This window comes from Vombatus ursinus, unplaced genomic scaffold (genome assembly GCF_900497805.2).
Source record: "Vombatus ursinus unplaced genomic scaffold, bare-nosed wombat genome assembly UNPS02014805.1, whole genome shotgun sequence".
Classification (NCBI taxonomy): Eukaryota; Metazoa; Chordata; class Mammalia; order Diprotodontia; family Vombatidae; genus Vombatus; species Vombatus ursinus.
Genome location: NW_020954583.1, coordinates 17,512,329 through 17,538,309, shown reverse-complemented (window position 1 = coordinate 17,538,309; position 25,981 = coordinate 17,512,329). Strand labels below are relative to the sequence as shown.

At 35.2% G+C, this 25,981-nt stretch overlaps 1 protein-coding gene and 1 non-coding gene across 2 annotated transcripts; both read left to right on the top strand.

Annotated features, from left to right (window-relative positions):
- Positions 1–10: 10 nt before the first annotated feature.
- On the top strand, positions 11–17,138 carry RNF149 (ring finger protein 149). The gene is made up of 7 exons (XM_027874191.1): positions 11–490; positions 7,962–8,212; positions 8,714–8,782; positions 10,306–10,388; positions 12,738–12,834; positions 14,657–14,852; positions 16,398–17,138. The coding sequence occupies exons 1-7, from the start codon at positions 16–18 to the stop codon at positions 16,439–16,441; spliced, it is 1,215 nt and encodes a 404-aa protein (XP_027729992.1). The 5' UTR covers positions 11–15; the 3' UTR covers positions 16,442–17,138.
- A 2,593-nt stretch (positions 17,139–19,731) lies between these two features.
- On the top strand, positions 19,732–19,847 carry LOC114051783. The gene has a single exon (XR_003570195.1). It is a non-coding gene; the product is annotated as a small nucleolar RNA SNORD89 (small nucleolar RNA).
- Positions 19,848–25,981: the final 6,134 nt, after the last annotated feature.

Sequence of the window (25,981 nt, the reverse complement as noted above, 5' to 3'; positions counted from 1 at the left end):
CGACGCAGCGCGGCCATGGTGCGGCGGCGGCGGCGGAGACCGAGCGATGGCGGCGGCCTCGGGGGCGCCGTGGTCCTCTTGGCCCTAGCTTTGTGCGAGCTGCCGGGGGCCCGGGGCCGGGCGCTCGAGTGGTACTCGGCCTTGGTGAGCACGGTGTACGTGGACCCGCTGACGAACGCGACGGTGCAGGGCGCCACCGAGAGCGGCCGCTACGGGGACAACTCGCCCAAGGAGAGCCTGCAGGGCCTGGTGGGCATCCCCCGCTCCCCGGGCCGCGACCGGAAGGGCTGCGCGCCCGACACCCGCTACTACGTGCCCCCGCTGGGGGGGCGGGCGGCCGGGAGGCGCGAGCCCTGGATCGCCCTGGTGGCCCGCGGGGACTGTACCTTCAAGGACAAGGTGCTCAACGCCGCCCGCAGAAACGCCTCGGCCGTGGTCATCTACAACGAGGAGCACTACGGCAACGGCACCAACTCCATGTCCCACCTGGGTGAGGGGCGCCCCGCCACGGAGGGGAGGGGAAGTGGCGAGGGGGAGGGGAGCGCGCTGCTCGGCCCGCGGCGCTTCGCCAAACGTGCGTTCCTCCGGGATGGGAGGGTCCCTTCTCCCCCCCACCCCAGCCTTGGGCCCTGCGTGCCTTCTAGGGGTCCTGGGAAAGTTGCTTGTCAATCCACAAGCATTTATTAAGCACTTTCGGTGTAGGTTGTGGGGATACCTAGAATGACACTATTCCTATTCGCCAGGAATTTCCCCTCCTCTTTCCTCTCCCTCCTTCCCTTCCCCTCCCCTCTCCCTATTCCCTTCTTCCCCATCTCCACTTTCCTTCCTTTCCACTCCCCTCCTCCTCTCCTCTTCACTCCCCTCTGTCCCCTGTTCCCCTCTTTTCCACTCCTTTCCCTCCCTTCTACTTTTCCTCTCCTCCTCTCCTCTTCTTACCCTCCACTCCTCTTCTCCCTTCTCCCCTTCATTTACCCTTCCTCTCCCCTCTTCCTTCCCCCTATTCTGAGCACCTTAGGAGCAGGGCACTGTCGCCTTTTGTCTTTTTTTTTTTTTTTTGAAATTTCTGTTCCTAGGACTTAGCGCTTAGCAGGAGCTTAATTAATGCTTGTTGATTTATCTGGGATGTGTGGGTTAGAAAGCTGTGGCACAGAACTCATTGAATAATCTGGGACTGACTATTCAAAATCTCTGTATCCTAGGCAATTCTCTTTAGACTTGAAGCAATTTAAGCCAGGGTTGGGGGGTGCGCAGTGTTGTGAAAGGCCTGAGTTCAAATTCTTTTCGGACATATCCCATATGGTCACAGTTGTTTTAAACTATGAGGTAGGTACTATTATTATCGTTTTACAGATGAGGAAACTGCCTCTTTTTTTGTATCCTCAGCCTGGAGCTTGCCACTTAGTAGGCACCTAATAAATATTGATTATGGCAGGTCACTGTAATCTCTCTCAGCCTCAGTCATTTGTATTTGTTCAGTCGTGGTGGACTCTTTGTTACCCTGTTTGTGGTTTTCTTGGCAGAGATACTGGAATGGTTTGCCATTTCCTTTTCCAGCTCATTTTACAGAAAAGGAAACTGAGGCAGACAAGGTTAAGTGACTTGCCCTAGGTCACACAGCTAATAAGTATGTAAGACCAGGTTTGAACTTAGGAAGATGAATCTGCAGGCCCTGCAGTTTGTTCACTGAGCCACCTAGCTGCCCAAATATTGGTACTATGTACCAAATTCAGGCCTAATCTGTGAGGATACAAAAAAGAGGCAGTTTCCTTATCTGTCAAATGGTCATAATTCTGTAAAGTGATAATAATAATAGTACTTACATCATAGTTGTGAGGACATAATTTGAAATAATAATAGCTATAATTTATTTAGCCCTTTATAAATCTACTTTCATTGGATCTTCACAGCTACCCTGGGAGGTAGGTGCTGGTACTAACTAATCTGTGAACTTACTCAAAAATTTTTCTTGATAACAGTTTTCAATTTAATTGGTTTCCTTTGTAAATCATTGTATTTTATTTTATGCATTTAAAAATGTTGAGAAAGGGAGTATACTTTTCGTATAGGGTCCTAAGACGGCCAAAGGGGTCTGACACATAAAAGGTAAGAGCTGCTGCCTCACGATTGTAATTGTCTTATCAGTAAAGGTTGTTAAAATCCAAAAGAGATGGTGGAAGGATACAAAGCACTAAACTAAATATAAGCTGCTATTATTCCTGCTCAGAATGCTGCTGCAAAATTCTTTGTTACAAGTTTCCTGAAGAAGAGAGAAGGGGTTTAGAAAAGGCAGGACAACATTAGATATCAAGACTCCCTCCCTTTAGAAAGCATCCTTTCTTTGCTCTATAAGGTTTTCCACCAGTGGTTCTATAAAAGAATCCTTTTTTTTTTTTTTTTGGCAGTTGGGGTTAAGTGACTTGCCTAGGGTCACTCAGCTAGCAAGTATTGTGTGTCTGAGGTCACATTTGAACTCTGGTCCTCCTAGTTCCAGGGCTGGTGCTGTATCCACTGCGCCACCTAGCTGCCCTCTATAAAAGAATCAAGCCTGCAGACTTGATCTTCAGCTAGCTGATTTGGTTAAGAAACTTGAGGAAGATGGAGAAGGGAGAGAAAAGGACCATAGGTAAACAAAGAATTAAACATTTTTGAGTGGGAGGCTTAAGAAAAGTCTGTTAATGATAATCATTTTCTAGTCAACTTTTATTAAAGTTAAGAAATTAGAATTTGGAACATCATAAAACATCTACACAGACACAAGCACTTCTCTCCTGGTATTAGACTATTTGTTTTAGAAACATTTCATTTTGAATTTAGCATGTATCAACTAAAATGAATACTTTTCTTATATACACAGTAGAATATAGAGGAAATTGTATTTGAAATTGCAAATCTCTTACACATAGCTTGCTTTTCTTTTTATGTATATGGTTGAATATTCTATTTTCAAAGCTGTCATACTTGTTTGAGATTTCTTCTGGCTTTTAGTACTGTGCATTTCAAAAATGTGCTTCAGTGAGTTTTCTTCCTTCCCTCCCTTCTTCCCTCATCTCACTGCTTCCCTTCCTCCTTCCTTCACTTTCTCCTTTCTTCCCTTTCCTTCCTTCCTTCCTTTCTTCCATCCTTAACTCCCCCCTCCCCATCTCCTTACCTTCATTAAGAGAAAACAGTTTTTGTACAGTAGCTCTGTCAAAGAATCTGAGAACTTGAATCTGTTGCCTCTGTTAGAAGTTGGATAGCATGCTTCATAGTAGGTCTTCTAGAATCTTGTTTTATCATTAAATCGTTCAGAATTCTTGTCTTTCTAAGTTGTTTACCTTCAGAATGTTGCTACTGTATAAATTGCTCTGAGTTCTGCATCAGTTTATATAAACTAATACTTCTAGGTTTGTTTTTCATACCATTTCTTGTAGTACAGTAATATTCTGTTCCATTCACTTAACATAATTTGTTCAGTTATTTCCCAATTGATAGACATCCCCTTTAGGTTCCAGTTCTTTGCCACCTCTAAAAGAACTGCTATATCTATCTATATCTATATAGATCATATGGATCCTTTTGTTTTCATTCTTTGTTCTTTTTGGGACATAGAACTTAAAGTAGATCAGAGTGCTGGGTCAAAGAGTATTCACAGTTTTGTGGGTTTTTTTTTGGCATAATGATCTGACTTGATGAGTATAGGAGGCTAGTATGCAAACCATTTAGTCTGTAGCCATTTAGTTTATTGAATAACTGTCATATATACTTGGCATAGTAGGGGATGCAGACTATGAAATAACATTTGGACCTTGTGGTCAGGAGTTTTTACTCTTTAGTAGGAAGAATAAGTCATTCATCAATAAATATCATATGAGATATGCCCAGTGAAATTTATTAAGTATAAACAATGGAATTCATAGGAAGGAAAGAATTTTTTTAAAAAAGTGATCATTTTATTGTAAATTTAAACATGAACATTTCAATCTGTAGGCTTGCATATGAAATAACTGATATCTTCATGTTTTTTAAAGTGCATAGCAAATTTAACATAGTAGTAATAAAATTATCCTTCTTATCTATGTCCCCTTCTGAATTTTTTGCTCTTGTGTATATGTATATTTTAACTCTCTGATTTTATTTAGGCCTTCTAAGCCTAGGATCACACAGCTAGTGTCCAGTGTCTGAGGCTGCATTTGAACTTGGGTCCTTCTGACTCCAGGGCCATGACTCTATCCACTGAGCCACCTAGCTGCCCCTCTTGTGATTATTTTTTAATGTTTTCTTGACTCTTCTTTTTTCATCTCTATTATTACCCACTAACTTCCCCCATCTATAGAAGCCCTCTTTTGTAACCATTAAAGGATCCTTTTCTAATTGGATTGTAATTCTTATAGGAGATGGTATTTGAACTGGACTTTGAATGCCAAATTAAGGAGTTCAGGTTCTTTTTGCTCTGGGAGGTGAACTGGAGATTGGAAGCTTGAAGGTCAGTTGTAGTAATCTATACATGAAGTAGTAATAGTATCTAAGGTAGTGGAGGTAGGAATTGAATGGGAAGAGGAAAAAAAGAATGAACAGGAATTAGTATTGATTTAAATGTAATTTGTCAGAGGAAGTACAGAATCCAATTTTTAAGACTGGGTGACTTTGAGAATGAGAAATAGGAGAATCAGGAGGAAGAAGTGCTTTGGGTAGAGGGATGGAGGAGAGAAGATGACTATATAATTACAAATATGTTCAGTGAAGCAGTGGCCAAAGGTCAAGGTGGAAATTGCCTAGTTGGAAATAGGGGACCAGAATTTGGAGGGAATCCTGGCTTTTTGCTCTACTGTTTAATTATAATATGGATAGAGACAGTGAAGAACATCAACTGGCATGGTTGAGTAGGGCTGCAATGTAATGGCTATTGGATGGAGAGTTAAGCTACCTGGGTTCTAATCCAGCCTTTTGTACTAACCAACTAGACTTTAGCTTCCTTCAAAGTTCAGTTAAAGCACCTCCTCCTAAATGAGACTCTTTCTGATTCTCCTAACAGGTTGCTAGGGATCCCCCGGCAAAAAAACAAAAACAAATTACCTTGTGTGGTAGTAGCAATAGCTTACCATCCCTCCTTTGCCTATGCAGGTTAGGCTAGTTTTTCCTTAAAAGGTATTGAGACATTCCTGGAGACTTGTTTTCCTCTGGGGACTAAGAGTTCAAATGGTTAACTTCGCTGCCTCATCACCTGAGTACAAAGAAGCCCCTAGGAACTAGAGGGGCCTCAGATGTTTGGCTGGTGGATTGAAATGGGACTTGTTTAGCTGGTTCAATTTAAGGGCTTCAGGGACAGCTAGGGGGCACAGTGGCTAGAACTCTGGCCTTGGAGTCAGGAGGACCTGAGTTCAAATGTGGCCTCAGACATTTGACACTTACTAGCTGCGTGACCCTGGGCAAGTCATTTAACCGCGATTGCCTCAGCAAAAAACCCCCCAAAACAAAAAAAAAACATCTCTGGTTTGATTTAAGGGGTTCTCAGTGCCTATCCTCATGGAATATCCTTCATCTGCCGTGGCTTACTAGTGTCTCATTTTGTTCCAGTATCAACCTAAATAACTAGCCTAGCCTAAAACACCTTGTATTTACAGAAGCATAGAATTAGGTCTAGAAGAGACCTTAGAGGCTATAGTACCTATACCCTTTCATTTTACACATGAGGAAACTGAAGCTGAGAGAAGTTAGATGATTTGCCCAAGATCATAACAGCTAGTTAGTATCTGAAGAATTACTCAGACTCTGATTCCAAGTCTCCATTCTTATCACTACACCATACCACACTGTCTGCACAGTGTTTATATTTACTTGGTAAATATTTTGTATTTACTTAACTGTGAACATAGTGTAGCCTCTAAGTAGAATGTAAGTTCCTTTGGTCAGGGACTGTTTTTTGCCTGCCTCATATGGAATTGAACTAGTTTTGTAGCCTTGAGCAAGAAACTTCCCAACTTCTCAGGGTCTTATATAGTCCCTCAACCCCCACCCCACCCCTATAATTAGGAGATTGGACTCAATGACTTTTTAGTCATTTAGGAGGACATTTTAGGATTATAGGATTCTGTAAATAAAAGGATTGCCCAGTGACATTGTGGACCCACAAGATGATTTCCTGATTTAGCATGAAGTCTTCATCTCACCTTCCATTTCTTTCTCTTAGTTTTAGTGCTCTGTTACAAATAGCTCACTTTTATACATAGTAAGAAGACATGATTTTAAATGCAGCTTTAGACTGTTATTACCTGTGTGACTATGGGCGTATCATATAAAGTTTAAATTCTCTCAGCCTCAGTTTCCTTATCTCATAGGATTGTTCTAAGGGTCAAATGAGATAATATATGTAAATCACTTTGCAGTGTTTGCTTTAATAGTTAGTTATGTGTATATGCCATCTGAATAAACAAACCCATGTTGTCAGGTACTTCATTTAAAGTGACCTAAAAATGGGATAGAAGTATTATAAAGGTCACTGAAAATAAAAATATTACTATTAGGTCAGAGACATAAAATTCCCCAATTTTTTTTTTGGATTGGGTGTGGTACATATTTCCATTCTCCCCAAAATATCTCCTGTTCTTTATTAGCTCTTTGAAGGTCTAAAGTTTATGTATAAATTAGTTTTTTTATAAAATTATGTCTAGTGTATTTAAAGGTTTTAACAGCCAGGGAAATATGGAAAGTATTTCAGAGCAAAATTCATGAATTTTTTCCCTGTTTTTCTCTTGTCCAGATATGTGGAAGAGTTATAGCTTTTGCTTTAGGAGTAAACAGTACTTTCCTCTGTCTGCCAATTGGGGCAGGGACAGGGTAGTATAATGTGAGTTAAACAAGCCTGGCCTCTCTAGCAGTCTACACTGGAAAGAGAACATAATGACACAAAAGAGAGATTAAACATAAGACAGATCATAAGAATTGAATAGCCTATACTTTTATGTTTCAAGAATTTACTGTTTTGAAAAGTCAAGCCACCCATCTGCTTCCAAAGTTCTTTGTGTGAAATCATGTATTATTGTAGTCTGGTTTATTAGAAAAGAAGATACAGGATAGACAGAGAAGTAAAATGATTTGCTACTCAAGGTCCTGCACCTAGCTAGGGCAGAGGTAGAAATACAACTCAGTTCCCCACACTCAGTACTTTTTGCTATATTATACCGTGTTGTCAATAGCATTTTCAATATAACATTCATATCCCTATCAGATAGTTATGATTTTCAGTGGCTCCTAACTATAGTCCAACCAAAGTAGACTAATTGCCCCATCACCCCATAACCTTTCTTTGCTTTCTACTTTAATTCATGCTGTTCTCATTTCTTGTATTGCTCTCCCAACTCTTATGTCCAACTTGGCCAATTCATTTTCTACTTGTCAAGGCACAGCTTAAATGTTAATTTCTGTGATGCTATATATGATTCCCCCCCCGCCCCAGCTCTGCAAACATGATAACATTTTGGGCCTTTCCTAGGGCCCTTAACACATACTCCGTATTATACAGTATTTTCCATATTTCTTATGTTCATACACTCGATTGTAAGCTCCTTGAGATCAGGAATTGTCTTATTCATCTTTGTATTCCCATAGTTGGCCTACTCAATGAATGTGTTGAATTTTGAGTAATTAGATAGTCTGTTTTTAGATGCTATAATATGGGATAAGCCTATAGGTAAAATATCTTATACTTTTATATTTCTATTAAAGCACTTTACATACATTTTTGTTTACCTTGATAGCACTCTGTCATTCAACTAGTATTATCTTCATCTTCTGTAGATGGTGAAGTGAATCTAAGGTCATCTGGGCAGTAAGTGAAAGGGCTAGAATTTAACTAGTAGGTTGTAAACTCCTTGTGTCATTGTTCATAGTTACTTAAATCCTTATTGGATTGAATTTAAGCCCAACCTAGACCATGCATACTTAATATTGATCCGTGGTTTTTTGTTTTTGTTTTTCCTCAACAGGGACAGGAAATACAGTGGTAATTATGGTTAGCTATCCAAAAGGAATAGAAATTTTGGGGCCAGTACAAAGAGGAATTCCAGTTAAAATGACCATAGAAGTTGGTACACGTCATGTGCAAGAGTTTATCAGTGGTCAGTCTGTTGTGTTTGTAGCCATTGCTTTCATCACCATGATGATCATATCATTAGCCTGGCTAATATTTTACTACATACAGCGTTTCCTATATGCTGGTTCACAGTTTGGAAATCAGGTAATTATGGGTAATAACCTTTTAAAAATTTTTATTAAGACATTTAATATTTGGAAGTCATTTGAGAATCAAAATTCACTATAATAATAATGCTATTACTATTTGGTCTTTTGGGAAATATTTTTGAGTTACTTGTTAATTTAGATGTACTTAAGTTCAATATAGAGAGACATTTTAGCTTTAATTACTCTAGTTTGGGGGAAGATAAAGTAATTTTTAGGGTGGATCATAATTTCATCTGATTTTGATAATTTGATTTGGTTAGTCCCTTGATGGCATTTGAATTGTCTGTAGTGCAGTCTTTCTGTTCTAGTCATTCTAAGGCACAGACAAAAAAAACTTAAGTGACATTATAAATTACAGAAAGCTTTCTGCTGTGTATTGGTGGAAGAGTAGAAACATAAAATTCATTACATTTAAATTCTTTAAAACATTTTAAATAATGTTTTCACTAAAGTTAATTGGAAAGTCAAGTAATTACGAATATGTTCTCTTCTGAAGAACCATAGAAAAGAAACAAAGAAAGCTATTGGGCAACTTCAGCTTCATACTGTAAAGCGTGGAGACAAGGTAATGTCAAATGTTTTTGATTTTTTTTTTTTTTGTGTGTGTGTGTGTGTGTGTAAAAATACATCTGAGGGTTTTAGTTCATTTTAACATTAATCTTTTAAACAGGAAACATGTACAGGAGAGTTAGGATAGACAGAATAAGTTGCAAAAGAAAATTTAATTATATAAATAAGTCTCTAAAGATTCTGGCATCCTTCACATATATGTGTATACACACATGCATATATACATTTATATATACATACACACATATATTTTTCCCTCTTAACTTTGGCTAAAGGACTATTTGTATTCTTGGTGTTTTGTTTTGTTTTCATTTTAAAACTTAAAAACAGAGATTTTCCTGACCAGTCTAAGTTCAAAATAATATGAGCTTTAAAAATGTCTTTGAGAAATCACATTCTGTGAACTCTTTTCTCTCTAAGTACTTCAGATTACTGGGAGATAATTTCTTTTAAAAAGTTAATGGATTCCTATGCACATAAAAAACAAACAAACCATACAGCTATGGTAGTATTTTTTGTTCTTGATGCATTTGTGCTATGTAAAAATATCATTACATTCTACAGATTTATGCAACAGTAATTTTATTTGTTTTAATGACTTTCTAGTTTTGTTATCTTACAAGTTATTAAATATTGCTTCCCCTGCATCTCTTCCTTCCTCCCCCTATATCAGAATAATTGAACTAGAATAAGATTGCCCTAAAAAAGCATGCTCATGGATCCTCTACTGATCTGCTTAAAGGATTAAAACATAATAAAGACTGAATAAGTGATGATTGGGTGATGTCCTGAATTAGATATTGGTAGTTAGTATGAAATATGTTTAAAATAAAAATACTTAAAAAGAATTTTCAGTGTTTTTGCTGTTAGTGATTACCATATAACTTTTTATAATAAAAACAAATATGGAAATACTACTTGTGATTTTATTCCATTATACTTTTTGTAAGCAGATCTAAAAAAAATGCGTTTGATCAAGATTTTTTAGATAGCATGTAGAAAACATTTTCTTGATATATTTGTTTTTCTAAAAAAATAGTTTTTTAAAAGAATGACTATGCATGATGTTCTTTCTGCCCTTAAGAAGCTGACGGTATTCATTTCTCAGTATTAAATGGTCAAGCAAGTTAGATTAAGGAGTTGTGTCTTAGTATTCTAAAAAGAATGTTAAATTGATTGGGGTGTGTGGGTGGGAATTGATTAAAATAAAACTATGGAATTTTATAATATTTTTACCTTGTTTGGTTACATTTTAAAAGTAGATATAAAAATACAAGCAAGCTAGACTTTGTCATTTATGTCATCTTTAGAACATGAAAATTGGTTAGATTATTTATACAACTTTGGTGGACTGACATGGATTTTTTCTTTTCACTCATTTTCTTTGTTTGGTAACTTTGGGATTAAAAAAATTGGCAACAGTCCTTCCATCTTCAGTATTTTAGCTCACATGACATAAATTTGTGATTCATTGTTGTTTTATTAAGAATATATTTGTAATCACTTTTCCTCCTATAGGGAATTGATGTTGATGCTGAAAATTGTGCAGTGTGCATTGAAAATTATAAACCAAAGGATATTGTTAGAATTCTGCCATGCAAGTATGTTTCTTATTTCATTGTCAATTTTCCCTCTTAAGAATGTTACTTGACAAGTTTGTTTACTACTAATAATTTTAATGAACTTAATTCCTTTTAATTTCTCTCTTTCATATATTACTTTAGCTTATTTTACTAATATCTTTAACTTGCAATATCATTTTGAAAGTGTTTTGCTTAGCATAAAAATTTGAGTATTATTAAGACTCGGGTCTAATACCTAGTATAATATATGTAGGTATAGATTGTTTTGATGGCCGAGGGATCATTGTAACCTATTTAGAATTGTGGGTCCTTAAAGCTGTCAATGATCTTTTGTCCCTACACAGGCATGTATGCATGTATACACATTGTGTATTTGAACTGACCCTATTTTCAATTCTCTTCTTTGATTTAAAGAATCAAATGATGTAGAAATACAAGATTATTGCTGCTGGGGAGCATGTCCGTTGGATCCTAGACCCTGATAACCATACTGAACTTGCTACTTTAATACTAATACTTTAATAGGCACCTAACAAAAAGTGTCCCAAAAGAGATACAACAAGAGTGAGGGTTATTCGAAACGCAGAAAGCAGGGATTTAAGGAGAAGACAAGTGGATGTGTAGTGGTGAATGTTAGAACATTGCAAAAGAGAGAAACAAAGAGGCTGGTGATAATGAAACTTTTGCCCCATTATACAAGATTCTGTTTAGATAATGAGTGAAATAAACTGTACTACTGGTGTTTTATTTTCCCCTAACTATAAAATTCCTCTGTCATTACACTTATAACAACTGTCAGTGTTGGAAAAATCACGATGATTTTGAAAGAGGAGTTAATTATGCCCTTCTTTAAAAGAACTTTTTGGTCAGCATAAGGTGTTATCTTGGAAAGAAATTATAGCCTGCTAGAAGTCTTTTTTCCTGTTTAATTATACTTTCAAGGCCTATAGCAGATTATTATATAATTATATTTTACTTTGCATTCCCAAATTGCTTCATAGTCATTTATTAAAATAAGAATTAAGCATCTTTGAGTGAGATGGGAGCAAGTATTATCAAAACCAAACCGAAGTGTAGTTATTTGAATACAACTGAGTTTAAATCTATGGTTCTTGATTTGTATTTAGTAGTATTTGAATTAGCTAAAATTTTAGAGAGTAATAATCTGGAGGGTTATATGGAATTTTTTTTTTTTTTTTTTGGCATTTGAGGTGGAGTTGAGGTAGAGAAGGGGATTTTTGACCAGGTTGGAAATACTTCCTTGATAGTGTAAGTTTTCACCTATTCTGTTTTTCCAACCTGTGCTAGTTTACCACTCCTTAGGCATATTGGTCACCCTCTCCTCCCAGGGGCTCACTATATGAAAGCTAGACTTAGTGCAGATGTCTTTAGTTTTAGTTCTAGTGCAGCTCAGGATTCTCAAACTCAAATGACTTCAGCCTGCCTCGTAGAAAGTGACTACTGGCATGTACCACCATGGCCTGCTAAGATTTTTCTTTGCATAGGATGGATTAGAGTGGCCCTTTCAGAAGGCAATGGGAAAAATCAAAATGTCTTAAAATTCTTTTCACTCTAATTTTCCAATTGGAAAATAGGAAATCAATTAAATACTCAGAATTAAGTAGCAAGTTCTCGAGTGGGGATTTGAATTAATTCCTAAAGTAGGCCTGAACTTCGTCACCAATTCATGCCATGTTTATAATACACATTCTTATTTATTCTCTATGTTTAGAGGAATGTTTAAATTTATGTACTAGGTTACTTTTATTTTCCTAACATAACTTTTCTACCTTATCTTTCATAAAGTAATGAAACAAATGAGAAAAATAAAATTGTTTTCTCCTTATATTTAAGCGACTAACTTAATAAGGCACTTTAGTCCATTGCATTAAAGTCTTTCAGTACTACAGCATTACAGTTAGTGGAACTCTCCTTTTAATGCCATATACCAGAAATGAAGGTAATACATTTATAGTGAAATTAGTGACTGTTTTTGGCATAATGTATAAATTGAGTAGTAAAATTAAAGTGACCTAAGATATGTTCTTTTACAGAGTATTTAATGCCATTATTTTCCGTTATTAAATAAATATTCCTTGTAATATGTTTGGGTATTACCACAAGTGGAAACTTCTCATTAAGTATTTTGAACAAAATTATCTTGTGGTATGAAGAACTTCTTTTTATTCTTCACATTGTACTTTCTAACATATAACCCAGAAGATTTAGAATGGTTTAATAGGTTGATGATTGAATTTATTTTAACTATAAATAACTTTGCTAGCATGATAAGCAAGTAGCATAGTTTGCATTCATTTAAAAAGTGTTTTTCTTTTGAAATGTTAACACATACTTAATATTTTTTAGGCATATTTTTCATAGAACATGCATTGATCCTTGGCTTTTGGACCACCGAACTTGTCCAATGTGTAAACTTGATGTCATCAAAGCCCTAGGATACTGGGTTAGTTAAATTTTTATTTAAGTTCAATTTTCTATCCAATTATTACCTACTATATTTTATTCCTAAATAGAGGGTGAAATGTGTAAGAGATCTCTTTAAATCATGATTCACATGAAAAAAGACTACTTAGATTCAAAACGTGAACAAATTACTTTGGGCAAGGGTGAGGAGGTAATCCTCAACTAGTATTATTTGTAATCGTCAGACAATTCCGCAGGTAAGTTTAATTTATCTGACTTTTGGTGAGTGTTTTTAATTCAGCAAGCATTCAGTAAGCACTATGTGCAAAACACCATCTAGGCAATAGGAACTCGATATGAATCACTTGTTTTCAAGAAATTAAGCAGTCTAATATGGAAGGGATAAGGCATGTACACACATGGATATGATACAAAGCATACAGTAACAGAGGTGATCAATCCGCAAGCATGTACTAAAATTCCTACTCTGTGCCAGGAACTGTCCTAGATCCTGGGGATACAAATAAATTAATGGTATAATTGCCAATCTCAAAGAGCTATTTTCACACAAGGAAGACATTAAGTAATGTATAGGTATGTAGAGAATAAAAGAGAACAAATACAAAATCTGCCTTTGTTTGCTATTTGGGGGTGGGATATACAAGATATATAAGTGTGTACACACATAGACACACGCACACACACATACAATGAAAATATAAGATAATTGGGTAGGGGAACTGTAGCAGGTAGCAAGAGAGGTTGGGTGAAGGGAGACTTCATCTAAAACATGACCGGAGCTGAGTGTTGAAGGAAACCTAGGATTCTAAGAGTCTTATGTGAGGAGGAAATGAATTCTAGTCTTGATTGACAGCCAGTGCAGAGGCACAAAGATGAGATATGGAATGCTATATGTGAAGAACAGGAAGGAAGCTGGTTGGACCAAATAGTGAAAGGGAATCATTTATAGGGTGTCCTAAAGTTTTAGTGTTATTGCGAAGTATTAAACTCCTTAGAGTTTAATGCTACATTAAGATTTTTGGGATACCTTGTATAAATTTTAAATTAGGAACAAGTTGAGAAGGCATTTAAATACCTAAGGAATTTTTAGACATAAATTCCTAGAGTTAGTAGGGAGCCACCACAGTTTGAGTAGGAAAGTGACATGGTCAGACTTTCTGTCTTATAATCTTGTTTATTCCTTATATAATTCCTTATGAACATTTCTTTTTGGTTTGTAATGAGTCACTAATATTGTCATTTTGGGTAGTTTTGCTTCAGAGTCCAACGCAAGTGTCACCTTTGACCTTTCCTGATTTTGCTTCCTTTCTCCCCTACTTGATGGCCTCTCTCCCTCAATAATTTTGTTATTTATATATTAATTTTCTGTATAATTATATTCATACATGTCTCTCTTCAGTAAAATGTAAACTCCATCTTTGAAGACTGCCTTATCTGAATTCCTAAGTTTTAGTGTGTTTTATTGTTTTCATTGTGAGCACAGTTATTTAATGTTTCTATGATTTGTTCATTGATCTACTCATTCACGACATCATTACTTATACTTTTCTATTGATTCTTGTACTCAACGTTTCCTTTTTTTCATTATTAATAGTTTGTAATAGTTTGTAAACGTTGGATTTATTATGCCTGCTTTTTATATTTATTATTCTTTTATGCCCTAGCAATGATAAATTATTGAAAACTTGCAATGGGATACTGAGAAATATGTGTTCTTTAATCTTTACAATTAGGAATTGCCATAATAAAAATAAAATTCTGGCAAGCTTGATTACTTGTATTGTGGGGAAAAGTATTATTTTATGTGCTTACTTAGGAATTTCATTTTTTTGCCATTTAAGGGAAATCTTGAGGATATACAGGATATGACAGTTCCAGAATCCATACCTGGTAGTGTTTCAGTTGTAAATTTGAGCGTCACTTTACAAGATGAAGACAGAAGTGAAGTAAATAGTTTGCCATCATCTTCTACAGATGGATCTGGGCTACAGTGTAACAACTTTAAAGATGATACAGGGGAAAATACGGCATTACTAGGTAACTAGTTATACTTTGTGTAAGATGCTACTGTATCATTGTGGCACCTTGAAATTATTAGAAGTCAGTTCTTCGGGGGAAAGGGAACATGTTTTTATTGTGAGGAAAGAACATACAAAAATATGTCAAGAAAATAGAAACAGGAGTATGTATTTTAGGAACTATCTTACATAGAAAGTAAGTTATATAGGAATTTACATGAAGAAAATATATAAATATAAATATGGTAAATATTTAAGCCACAGTTGTGGTAAAGAAAAATTATTACTGTCTAATAAACCTCAGAGTAAAGAAAAATGAAGAAAATTTAAGAGATCGTTTAGTTCAGCCTCTCACCCTATTGGATAATTCACCTCTCTGATCTCTACTTGAACATTTAAGTGAGGGAATCTCATAAGGTACAGAGATGAAGATTTCTGGAAGGTTTTAATGATTACTTTAAAAGTTTTTCCTTTATATGGAATGATGTATATGAAATAATGCAAGGTGAGACTACAAGAACCAGAAAAGGGTTCACATTGATTAATATTTAATTTTTTTCTCAATTACATGTAAATAAAAATTAACATTTTTTAAAAAAATTTGAGTTTCATATTCTTTCCTTCCCTTCCATCTTGCTTCCTTGAGAAGGCGAGCAGTTTTGGAGAGATTATACATGTGCAGTCATGCAAAACATTTCCATATTAGCCATCACATTTTGGTGTATATATATGTGTGTGTGTGTGTGTGTGTGTGTGTAAAACAACTTGACATGTTTGTTGTCTGTTAATTTAGTTCTACTTAAGTGTTAAGGGTAAGTGTCAGATTTTATGGCTATATATGTATTTGATTATTCGTCTGTAATGGCTGTATGAGGATATATAGAATATATTCTTTTTTTTTTAAGTTAAAAAAAAGCCATTTTAAGGACTGTGAATTTAGATGACCTCATCATTTAGTCTGACTTTATTTTGCAGAGAAGAAAATTGAGGCCCAGAGAGGTTAAGTGACTTGACCAGGGTTGCAATATAGGTAGTAAGTAATAGAACTAAGGTTCACACTAAAGTCTTTTGCTTCCAGATTTAACTGAAATCTGCTTTTCTATGCTTTCCACTTTTGGAGTAACCCAGAATAAATCTTTGTTCTTTCAATTCTTTTTCATCCTCTCTGTTTTTTACAGTTTAGTTACATTACCTTGAATGTATGGTTGTTTCCATTTTCATTGTTGTAGTTGTTGTGTCTGTTGTTTTCTTGGCTCTGCTCACTCTGCTCTCTGAATCAGTTCACCCCAATCTTTCCTTGCTTCACTGTATTCATGTAATAGCTTTTAAAGGGTTAGATAACAGTATATGTGAGGATAAGATTTAAATTATTTTTGATGGAGAACATTTTTCTGATCTAATTTTCACAAGAGTTGATAAAGAAAATCTGTACTTTTTCTCCTGAATAAGTAGTCAGTAAGTGAATAGTTAAATAATGGTTGTGTTCTTGAGACCAGTAAGTGCACTAGTGCTTATTTTCTGGGAAATGTGGACTGATGTATTTTTTTTTAACTTTTCATTTTAGAGAGAGATGGCAACGATGCTCCACAGGAAGAGCCTGGCTGCTAATGGACGTTTCCATTCAGTAGCTTCACAGCAGCTTTTTGGACTGCATTAGAGAACATTTTATTTTTTTATCTTATTAGCACACACTTTGTACATTGGAAAAATTATGTATGTTCTTTTATCTTTCAGACTTTTCTAGTTCTTATTGTAAAAGGGCTAAGATATTTTGTTCAAAAAGGAAAGGTTTTTAATTAGTTTTCATGTTGACCTGCTGAAAATGCATTTTCTGTTTCGAAGAATTTTGTCATATAAGACTGTTACAGAAACTGTAACTTAAGAAAGAAATTGTAATGTAAAATATTGGTGTCATCATTTCTAAAAAAAACACCACAATAGTTAAAGTATATGAAATATTATTTTTCTGAAAGTTGACTTAAGAATAAGCACAATTTATTTTGATATATATATATCTTGATTGTGGCATTATGTAATTAAATGTTTTCCCTGGAGGAAACATTTTAGAGGTTTAGGGAAACTTGTTTAAGTTCATAACACTATTGTCTTTGTGTGTCTTGTATGTAAATAATTCAGAACTTAGCTAGAAATAGGTTATTTTCTTTTACTAGTTGAGATTATAAAAAACACTAACTACAATATGTATTTTTTCCTGTTCCTTGTGACATCTTGCAGTGGGAAAAGAAGGTTGTTGACAGAATTTTCTATAAATAAAAGGAAACACTTTAGATTCTCTTCTACCTCATTCCTGAGTTTTTCTGTGCTCCATTAAGGAAATTAAGCAAAAATATCTATCATGTTGTTGCTGTTGTTGGTTTTTGAGACTGGATCCAACTACAAGGTACAGAAGCTTTAACCTATTCTGTTTTTCTGACACAGGCAGGTTCCTTTCCTCCCTTGGCATTCTAGTGGTCCTCTACTCATGGAGACTCGCCATATTGATGTGAGACGTGGTCTAATACATGGTCAGCTTTAGCCAGGCTGCAGCTCAGAATTCCTGAGCTCAAGAGATCTATCAGTCTTATTTTCCCAGCCACAGGAGTCACCAATGCTTGCCACCATGCGCTGTCCATCTGTCTTATTATATTCAAGATTTTCATAATTCTTATACTAGTTTGTCTACATTTAAAATTGGACATGAACATGAGGGCAAAGGGCTAACAGAATATGGGAGGGGGAGTAGATTGGGGTAGAAAATTTCTTTGTGTGTCTGTGTATGAGAGAGAGAGAGAGAGAGAGAGAGTGATCGTCATCCTTGAGGGGTTAGAGTGAAAAAAATACCAAGTAGTTAGTTTTCCTGGTTCTGTTCGTTATATGCTATTAATCTTAAAAAAATCTGTTTTTCTCAATATGCAAGACAATTCTAGGTTAGGACTAGGCTTATATGAACCTTCAGAGAACTTTTGAATTTACTCAGAAGACGAGAGAATGCAACTATGGTTTATGTATCTACTTTGTTCTTGCTGCCAGGTAGTGGAATGTTAGGGGGATGGATGAGTGGAAGGAGAAGCATGCTGCGTGGTATTTAGAGAGATAACACCTCCTAAATTGTTCCTTTGTCACCTTATGTGTCTTAAAGTATATAGCCCAAATCTGTGGAGATTGGCCAAGAGAAGAAATTTTAAAAGTAAAAATAAAGCCCTGTTTTCCCCCAGCAGTTTGAGTTGTGGGGTTTTTAACAACCTAGTTTAATAATAAATCCTTACAGAAATCTCTTGTGTGAAATAGATTTTGCTTCTTAACCGTGTAAATAAAAAGAAAATATGTGACTCTTAGTAATCATTAATAGCTCGCTTGCATTGATGTAGCAATTCAGAGTGTTGAAAGGAGGGACATTTATATATTTTAATGGTTTGGTTTGCTTTGAGCATCTTTATTTGAATGGTTTAGCACTGAAGTAATGACTCTTTTCTAATAGAAGAATATCCCTGCTTTTTTTAAATCTATGAAAATTATCTTGTCCCGAAGAAATTTTGTTAGGAAAATCTGTGTAGCCACTAATACAGAAGAATAATTTATAATTTCCAGGTTTTTAATTTCTAGCAGTGGTTATCACCTACTTGGCTCAAAAGTTTAAATGTGAAATTTACAAGTAAGGAGGATAGAATGATTGCAGGCCCTTTTCCAGAAACTCAGAGGTCTTTGACAGCTGTGAAGATTCAGTAAAAGACTGAGGAATCTGTCATGTGATATATGGTAAGTGATGCTTTATGAAGTCATTGTAAATACTTAGGAGAAAAAAGGTATATCTTTTTCCTTCATTGTACATGCTTTCACAGAAGAAATTTGATAATTGAAGATGAAATACTACCTGAAAATAACTTGAAATTTAAAAATTATTAGTACAAGAAAGCAGATAATGAGTATTATATTAAAAATTAAAACAACTAGGAGTATTGCCTATAGTAGCTCACGATTTGTCTAGGGCTTTAACAGCTGTCACTGTGAAAGTCAAGAATAGTATAGCAATTATACACATAACAGTATTAATGCTTGTGGCTTATTATCTTTTTTTTTGTGTGTGTGAGGCAGTTGGGGTTAAGTGACTTGCCCAGACTCACTCAGCTAGTGAGTGTTATGTGTCTGAGGCTGGATTTGAATTCAGGTCCTCCTGACTCCAGGGCCAGTGCTGTATGCACTGTGCCACCTAGCTGCCCCGGCTTATTATCTTTTAAGTCACTGCATGCTTTTGCTTAATAATCTGAATTGTGCACCTCTGTTCTCTTGTCTAGAATATGTGTATTCCTACACCTGGAAAATCAGAAGAAATAATTGAAGAGACATAAACTGCATCACTTGACAACAAGGTAATAACTTTTATCTATGTCCTGCCATTTTGAGGATTGTCATCATTGGAAGGATTTGCTCATTTTTGATGCTAATAACATTTTTTAGTATTAATGCATAAATGTATTTAGTATATATACTAAGTATACATTATATATAGTATATGTAATATATACTATATATAACGTGTATAGTATACATGTATGTAGTATAAAATATATAACCCATTAATAGTAGCTATATTTCCATGATATTGCATTTCAGAATGTTTGATACATGAAATTTTAATAGTTGGTTCACTTTGAGTGAATTCAGTGCTAACAAATATTTTCAGGCTGAGATGTCTTAAAATTTTTTTATTGACCTATTAGTGTTTCTACAAATGTGTAATTGGTTTTTTTTTTCATTTTGGAAAAAAAAGTGAACCTTTAAAAACAATTCTTATAAAATCATCCCCACACAAGTTTTCTTTGATAGTAGCCAACATATGAAAGAGTACAAATTAGTAGAAACTTCTGTAAAAAATATTTACCTAAAGGTAAATTTCTGTAACTGAGGAATGATGACAGTAAAAGGCCGAATTGCAGTGCCATCCATAAGCAGTTTGCTCTCTGTATGGAGCACAATGACAAAGTTTCCAGAAGCGAACTATTAGTCTGACCTCAGTAACCAATTACAGCGTATTTATGTGAGTGAGTACTTTTCTAAACTATGATATTTACAGACCTACTAATTTTTAAAGCTTATTGATGCTTAATATTTAACTGTACTGTACAGTTGTTTTTGCTTACACTTTACAATAAAGTCTACTGTTGATAGACATGCTTAATTTGTAAACAGAGTAATAGATATAATGTTCTAAAGCAGTCATATTGATAGCAAGTAGAAATGGATCCCAGATATAGCATTGGCAGGTTCTAAATAACCAGATTATTTAGGCCAATGCCCCCTATTCCCTCATCCCTGCCCTGGCCTCATTTTGTATAGCTGATGAATTTGTAGCCCAAAGTCACAATAAATTTGAACCTAGCTTCTTTGACTTTAGGTTTCAAAATTTTCCACCACCTCACCAGGGAGTAGAAAAATAACCTAGTCTAGTGAAATGAGCAGTACCCGACAACAATTTATATCATTATTAGAACAATGTAAAGGAAAACAGCTTTGAAAAACTTGTCTCTGATTAGTGTAGTGACCAATCAAGATTTCATCCTTTGTGAAAGAAGAGAGTTGAGTTAAATGACTTTTGATGTGTTTATTCAGTTTACATGACTATACTTTTTCATTATAAGGGCTTGCTTCCATGTGTCAGTTAGTAGGTAATGAGAGGAAAGGGCATTAATAAAAGATTTTTTAATACACTGAAAAAAGATTGGAAGAGAATACATTTTGTTACTACCTTATTAAATTTAAGACTTTTAAAAAAATTATCTATTTTAATACTCTTTCTAAAATTTTGAATTCTAAATGCTCTCCCTTCCTCCCACCCCCTCCCCAACCCACTGAGAAGTCAAGCAATAAAATGATTATACATGTGAAATCATGTAAAACTTTTCCATATTAGCTGTATTACAAAAAAAGCACGAAAAATAAAGAAAGTGAGAAAATTATGCTTCGGTTTGCACTCAGAGTTCATCAGTTCTCTTTGGAGGTGGACAGAGTGTTTATCGTGAGCTTTTTGGAATTGTGTTAGAACACTGTATTGATCAGAATAGTCAAGTTGATCATCATTACAATATTGTGTAATATGGTGCACAATGATCTCCTGGTTCTCCTCATTTCACTTTGTATCAGTTCATATAAGTCTTGCAGTTTTTTCTGAAACCACCCCCCTCATCATTCCTTGTAGCATACTAATATTCCATCACAAACTTATCCCACTTGTTCAGCCAGTCCCAAACTGATGAGCGTCCTTTCAATTTCCAGTACTTTGCCACCACAAAAAGAGTTGTTATAAATATTTTTGTACATATAGGTCCTTTTTCTTTATCTTTGATTTCTTCAGGATACAGACCTAATAGTGGTATTGCTGGATCAAAGGGTATGCACAGTTTTATAGCCTTTTGGCTGTAGTTCCAAATTGTTTTCCAGAATGGTTGGACCAGTTCACAACTCTACCAACAATTCATTAGTGTACCTGTTTTTCTCTCACCCCCTCCAGCATTTGTCATTTTTGAAAGGTATGAGGGTAGTACCTCAGAGTTGTTTTAGTTTGCATTTCTCTAATCAATATTGGTTAGTTTTTCATATGATTATAGATAGCATTGAATTCTTCTTCTGAAAACTGTCTGTTCATATCCTTTGACCATTTATCGATTGGGAAATGGCTCTTATTTTTATAAATTTGACTCAGTATATGCTTGAGAAATGAGATCTTTATCCGAGAAACTTTCTGTAAAAAAATTTGGTATTACTTCATTGTATATCATTCCTTTTAGCAAAATGTAGTTGCCCTGATTATCTCTTTTAATGAGGTCTGTTTTTGCTTTTGACTTGTTTGAGATCAAGATTGCTACCTCAGCCTTTTTTACTTCAGCTGAAGCATATTAGATTCTGCTGCAGTCTTTTATTTTCACTGTATATGTCTTTCTGTTTCAGATGGGTCTTCTTATAAACAACATATTGTTAGATTCTGGTTTCTAATTGATTCAGCTATCTGCTTCTGTTTTATAGGTGAGCTCATCCCATTCACATTTAGTTATGATTACTACCTGTGTATTTCCTTCTATCTCATTATCTTCTGTTTCTTCCTTTCTCTATTTTTTTTAACCTGTCCCTTCTCAAAAGTCTTTACTTCTAATTACTGTCTACCTTAATCTGCCCTCCCCTATACCTCTCCTCCCTCTTTGTCCCCTACCCCTCCTATATTTGTATTGGGTAAGTTACATTTCTATACACAGCTGAGTGTGAATATATACATACCTGTATACATATATATGTGTTTTGTGTGGGTTTTTTGGGAGATTGTCCCAGCATTGACTCTCACCCTTGCCCTTGTCTGTGTAAACTCCTTTTAACTTCCTTAATGATAAAGTTCTTAGGAATTAAATCTATTCAGCTCTGGTCTTTTCATCAGGAAGGCTTAAAAGTTCTCTATTTCATTAAATATCCATTTTCCCCCTGAAGGATTACATTCAGTTTTGCTGGGTAGGTGATTCTTGGTTATAGTCCTAGAAGCCTTCTGGTATATCATATTCCATATTCTCCATTCCTGTAACGTGGAAAGTACTAAACCTTGTGTGATCCTGACTGTGGCTTTATAATATTTGAATTGTTTTTTTCTGGTAGAACTCTTTCACCTGGGAGCTTTGGAGTTTAGCTGTAATACTTCTGGGAGTTTTCATTTTGGGGTCTCAGGAGGTGATTGGTGGATTCTTTCAATTTCTATTTTATTCTTTGGATCTGAGATAGGGAAGTTTTCCTTAATAATTTCTTGATATATGATGTTCTTTGGTTATGGCTTTCAGGTAGTCCAATGATTTAAATGATCTCTCCTTGATCTATTTTCCAGGTTATTTGTATTTCTGATGAGATATTTCACATTTCCCTCCTTTTTTTTCTCATTCTTTTGACTTTGTCGTATTATTGTCTGATTTTTAAGGAATTATTTTTTTCAATAAGATTTTGTTCCTCATTTTCCATTTGGCCAATTATTCCTTTTAACAGGAGTTCTTTTATTCAGTGAATTTTTGTACTTCCTTTTCTACTTGACTTATTTTGCTTTTTAAGGAGTTCTTTTTTTCAGTAAATTTTTGTGCCTCTTTTACCATTAAGCCAATTCTGTTTTCAAGGTGTTATTTGCTTTATTTTTTTGTGCCTTTTTTACCAATCTGTTTTTCATAATTTTTTTTTTTTACCAAGCTGTTTTCATAACTTTCTTGCATCATGATTTTCCCATTTTTTCCTCTAGTAATTTTATCACTTTCTTTAACTTTTCTAGGAGTTCTTGTTGGGCTTATGTTCAATTAACTTTTTTTTGAAGCTTTGGTTGTAGCTCTTTTCACATTCTGAGTTTATGTCTTGGTCTTCCTTGCCACCATAGTAGCTTTTTATGGTCAAATTCTTTTGTTGTTGTTTGCTCATTTTTCCAGCCAATTTCTTGACTTTAAATTTTATGTTAAAGTTGGGCTCGGCTCATCAGGGTTTGGGGAGACACTGTCCCAAGCTTTAGACTTTTTTCAAACTGTTTTCAAACTTAGTTCTGGGGGTCCGCAAGTTAGTGCTTCTAAGGTGTGGGTCCTGTGAGAGGTATAGTCACCACTTTCCTGATCTGCATTCTGGTTTTTACCAAGGAAGGGCTTCTGGTCCCTTGTAGCTATACGTGATAGTAGTCCTCTTTGCTTTGATACTGCCTGCTCCTTTGTGACCGAATCCCCACTCTGCCCTGGAACTGACTCATCAGGGGCAGCTGAACCCACTGCCAACAGAGGGTCCTCTGTAATCTCTTTTGACTGGTTGTCCCACCTCTTTACTGTCTTTGGGATGAGAGCTTCTGAAGTTGCCACTTTGCCACTGCCATATATGTGGACTGCATATAGACCTCCGTCTTGATTATACAGACTTCTCTTACCTATCTTTTAAGTTTTCTTAGGCTGACTTTTCATTGGCTCTGACACTCCAAAATTTGATTTGAAGAGGGCAATATTGGGAGAGTTCATCTGGGTGGCTCCCCCTAATCAGCCATCTTCAAATTTATTAATTTAAAAAAAAGCTTGCATAGCAAAAGTTCAGTTTCATGGGTTTTCTTTTTGCTTGTTTGTAGTATGTTGAAATGTTTGAGGATTAAATTAACAAGAGAAAAAAGAAGCCTTTTGAAAAACTAAGCTAATAATATTGAGAAAAGGCTCTCAGACTTAATTGGATCTGTCATTTTATTGATGTGGGCTCTTCCTCAAAAGTATATTTTGCATCCTTTTCTATTAGGAGTATGTTTCCTCCAGTCAGAAATAAGCTTTAAAATGTGTAGTGGACTATTGAAAATCTGGGCAGGTCTTCAAGTTATCTATGAGTTTTTCAAATCTGGTCTTCTAAGAGCCTGTGTACCTCAAAACATAAAATATTTAGTCTAATATTGGATAGTAATCTTTATAACCTTTTAAAACCAAACCTCTAACAGCAAAATGTTAAATGCTGTAAGATAAATAGTAATGTCTAACATGCATTAATTTACAACATATAAGCTTTTAAAAGTTTATGTACATTGTATTCTATAAATCATCACTTAAAGGAGATATATTTTAGACCCCTTAGCTCGTTTCTTTTTGGAATGGGAATGTTCATTTTTTAGACTATGATATTTATTATGTCTTTCACAGGTGCTTCGAAGATGCTAAAGCTGCATTGGTGACTTCAAAAGATATTGAAGCATAACTGCACGACTCTTGGCAAAGGTGATGAACTAGAGATGCAGAATGAGATACTTATTCTCAGACATAGCCAATGTACTGAGTTATGGTAGACTCTCTCTATGTGTTACAAGGTAGGGTTTCTGAGGAGATGGCAGGTGAATGTATAAAGAAAACAAGTGCAGAACGTTAGGCAAATAGAGAAATTTTGTAACGTCTATTCAAAGAGAAATGTATATGAAACAACTTGTTACACTGTGTGTGTATATACTCACACACATATACACAAATACACATACACACATATACATAGTGCTTGTGTTGGTAATTTCACAATAAAAAAATTTTATATGCTGAAGACAAATCTAAAGATTCAAGATCCTTTTTTGGTTGTTAATCATGTGAAAACTCTTATTCAATATTGTACTAGAAATGTTAGCTTGAGCAAGAAGAGAAGAAAAAGAAATCGAAGGAATTAGGATAGGCAAAGAAGAAACAAAGCCATCACTCTTTGCAGATGATATGATGGTATACTTAGAGAATCCTAGAGAATCAAGTAAAAAATTACTTGAAGTAATAAATAAATTTAGCAAAATTGCAGGATATAAAATAAACCCATGTAAATCATTGGCATTTCTGTATATTACTAATAAAGCCCAACAGCAAGAGATAGAAAGAGAAATTCCATTTAAAGTTACTGTAAACATTATAAAATATTTGGGAGTCTACCTGCCAAAACAAACTCAGGAACTATATGAACACAATTACAAAACACTTTTCACGCAAATAAAGGCAGATCTAAATAATTGGAAAAAGATCAGTTGCTCATGGGCAGGCCGAGCTAATATAATCAGAATGACAATTTTCTAACTTATTTAGTGCCATACCAATCAAACTGCCAAAAATTATTTAATAGAACTAGAAAAAATAATAACAAAATTCATCTGGAAGAACAAAAGTTCTAGAATATGAAGAGAACTAATGATAAGAAATGCAAGGGAAGGTGACCTAGCTGTACTAGATCTTAAATTGCATTATAAAACAGCAATGATCAAAACTACTTGGTACTAAGAAATAGAGTGGTGGATCAGTGGGAATAGGTTAGGTATGCAAGACACATTAGTTAATGACTGTATCTACTGTTTGACAAACCCAAAGACTCCAGATTCTGGGCTAAGAACTCACTATTTAACAAAAACTGGGAAAACTGGAAAATAGTAGGGCAGAAATTGGGCATAGACCAACGTATTACACCCTATACTAATATAAAGTCAAAATAGGTACATGATTTAGATACAAAGACTGATATTATTAAGCAAACTAGGAGAGCACGAATAGTTTACCTGTCAGATTTATGGAGAATGGAAGAATTTATGACCAAACAAAAGATAGAGAACATCATGAAGTGCAAAACGGATAATTTTGATTACATTAAATTGAACAGTTTTTGCACAAACAA

Coding starts and splice junctions, on each gene's coding strand:
- RNF149 (XM_027874191.1), top strand. CDS start 16: ATGGTGCGGCGGCGGCGGCGGAGACCGAGCGATGGCGGCGGCCTCGGG. Junction 8,783..10,305: donor CTGTAAAGCGTGGAGACAAG/GTAATGTCAAAT, acceptor TTCCTCCTATAG/GGAATTGATGTTGATGCTGA. Junction 10,389..12,737: donor GTTAGAATTCTGCCATGCAA/GTATGTTTCTTA, acceptor AATATTTTTTAG/GCATATTTTTCATAGAACAT.